This window comes from Letharia lupina (genome assembly GCF_014066315.1).
Source record: "Letharia lupina isolate WasteWater1 chromosome Unknown contig_3, whole genome shotgun sequence".
NCBI classification, from domain to species: Eukaryota; Fungi; Ascomycota; class Lecanoromycetes; order Lecanorales; family Parmeliaceae; genus Letharia; species Letharia lupina.
Genome location: NW_023502972.1, coordinates 615,253 through 617,335, shown reverse-complemented (window position 1 = coordinate 617,335; position 2,083 = coordinate 615,253). Strand labels below are relative to the sequence as shown.

Below are 2,083 nucleotides of genomic sequence, written 5' to 3'. Positions count from 1 at the left end.
TTAATTCATGACTAGGATAATTACGTTCGACACCATTGATCGACTCTGACGCCGTTGTGACACCAGTTCGAATGAACCCTTAGCTCGTACAGCCACTCGAGGGGGGCCAAGAAAGCCAAATTCGAAAATAACCAGCTTCTGCCACGCTTGCGATCTAGCTGACCGCGCCGTTCATTGCACCGCCTCAGTAAGGAATCGTGGCGGCCTTATATCTCCAGGGACCTTTGCACATTCTTCCTTTCCCCATCTCATGGATTCTACGCACCCGCACCACATGATCGCTCTCAAGCAAGTCAAAAATTGGGCTCCGTTCAAAATCGACGCCCTCGGGCTGGTCACCCTCCTCGGCGCCGGCCCGGTAGATCAAGCCGTCGGCCGCCTTTCGCGGAACCGTTTCGTGGACCATCTCCCCTTCCTGGCCCTCAACGTGGTCGCCGGCGATGACATCAATCAAGCCCAGCCAGGCTACGCGGTGTACAATTTCAGCGACGCGGTCGTCACCTCGCAGCTGGCGCCGTGGTTCACGAGGTGGCTGGCCGCGCAGGATGTCACGCAATGCTCGTCCTTTTTACACCTCGCCTATGATGCAAAAGGCGCATCGTTCTCGCGCTGGGACAATGCGCTCTCGATCATCGTCTCGAGCGTGGTGCTGGTGTCCATGGTGCTGCTTGCCGGCCTGACGGAGGACTGGTGGGCATTCGTAAACGCCGTCTCATTGATCATCTCGGTCATGTGCCGGCGGTGCATTCTCCACGAGTTGGTACATTCGATTGATACGGCGGTCGGTACGGTGCCCGAGCATGATCCGGCGCGGATAGGTGTGAAATGCCTGGTCCAATTCCCCGACGGCAAAGCTCTGACGCTATTCACCTCGCGAGGCATTTTGACGAAGGTGCTTCTCCCACGACCGGTACCCCTTCATCATCGCCGCTATCACCTGGCTCGATACATAGCGTGGCTATGCTTTGGCGTCCACGTCATCAGTCTCGGCATGAGTGCACTCGCGAGTCAGCTTGCTACCGTTGTGGTCCTACTGCTCTCAACGGCACTGCTAGTCTTTCGTGTCTTCGCCGTCGAAGATCGCATCGGGTCGAAGATGAGAGTCCGGCGTTTCGACGACCAAGAAGGACACGGATCTTACCGTCGTACTTATTCGCGATTAAAGTTGACAGGAACGGAAGAGCAGTCTCTCGTTGCGTGGAATTTGGCTCCGCAGCGGACGAACGTCGACTGGTGGAACAAATATAGGGCTGGGCTAGCGGACCCTAATGGTACGCAACTATGTAAGTTCCTTGACGATGTGCTGCCAAAGGGGGAAGCAATGGCGTGGCGATGAATTGCCGATGGGCTTTGGCAGTAATTCGAAGACCATTTGGGCGTCGAAGTCAGGGACCCAGGTGCTTGGTTTTAACATGGACTTGTCACGATTTGAGGGCAGATGCTCTTGGCCAACCCAATGGCCACGATGTATCCTCTGAGGCTCTTGGCCAACTAGCTTTGTCACTGTTCCCGCCTCGAACCTACGGACTAGCGTGGCAATGCCCTGCGGGCTCCGCACATGCATGCATCCCATTAGATTGCCTTATCTAGATAGATTTTAGTAATGCTGTAGAGGTCGGCAAGCAAAAGTCCTGCACATGCCAAGCCTCCTGCGCCAAGGTACCGGATAACGCCCCACTTGAAGGGTTGCCGGGCACCCTGGACGATGCGCCGTGGATCCGCTTCGGATTGCGCCGGATCCGCGCCGAATTTGGGGCTCATGCTGTTACAATACCAGCCCCTTCGGCTATTGCATACATGTCGCGTATTACCAGGGCTGGTAATTACCAGCCACTAGCCACCAGCCACCTGTTTTATGTACATGAATATCCGTACCCAATTAACCCGGCACGCGGGTGACAGAAATACCTGCACACACCAAGAAATCCCTTCACCTTGTCAGCTGGAACAACTCAACGAATACCCTCTGTATGAATTAATTTTTGCGCAACGGTATATTAGTGTTATCAAAATCTTTGAATCACAACGCAAAACCTTTCTGCTAGGGTTCTTCCTTGTGAAATCATCATCAAATTTCTAATTT

General features: G+C 54.2%; 1 protein-coding gene across 1 annotated transcript; it reads left to right on the top strand.

Moving 5' to 3' along the window:
- Positions 1-250: 250 nt before the first annotated feature.
- Positions 251-1,336, top strand: HO133_007087 (uncharacterized protein; the record flags this gene model as incomplete). The annotated part of the gene is made up of 1 exon (XM_037297981.1): positions 251-1,336. One exon carries the CDS (start codon positions 251-253, stop codon positions 1,334-1,336), a length of 1,086 nt encoding a protein of 361 aa, XP_037156616.1.
- Positions 1,337-2,083: the final 747 nt, after the last annotated feature.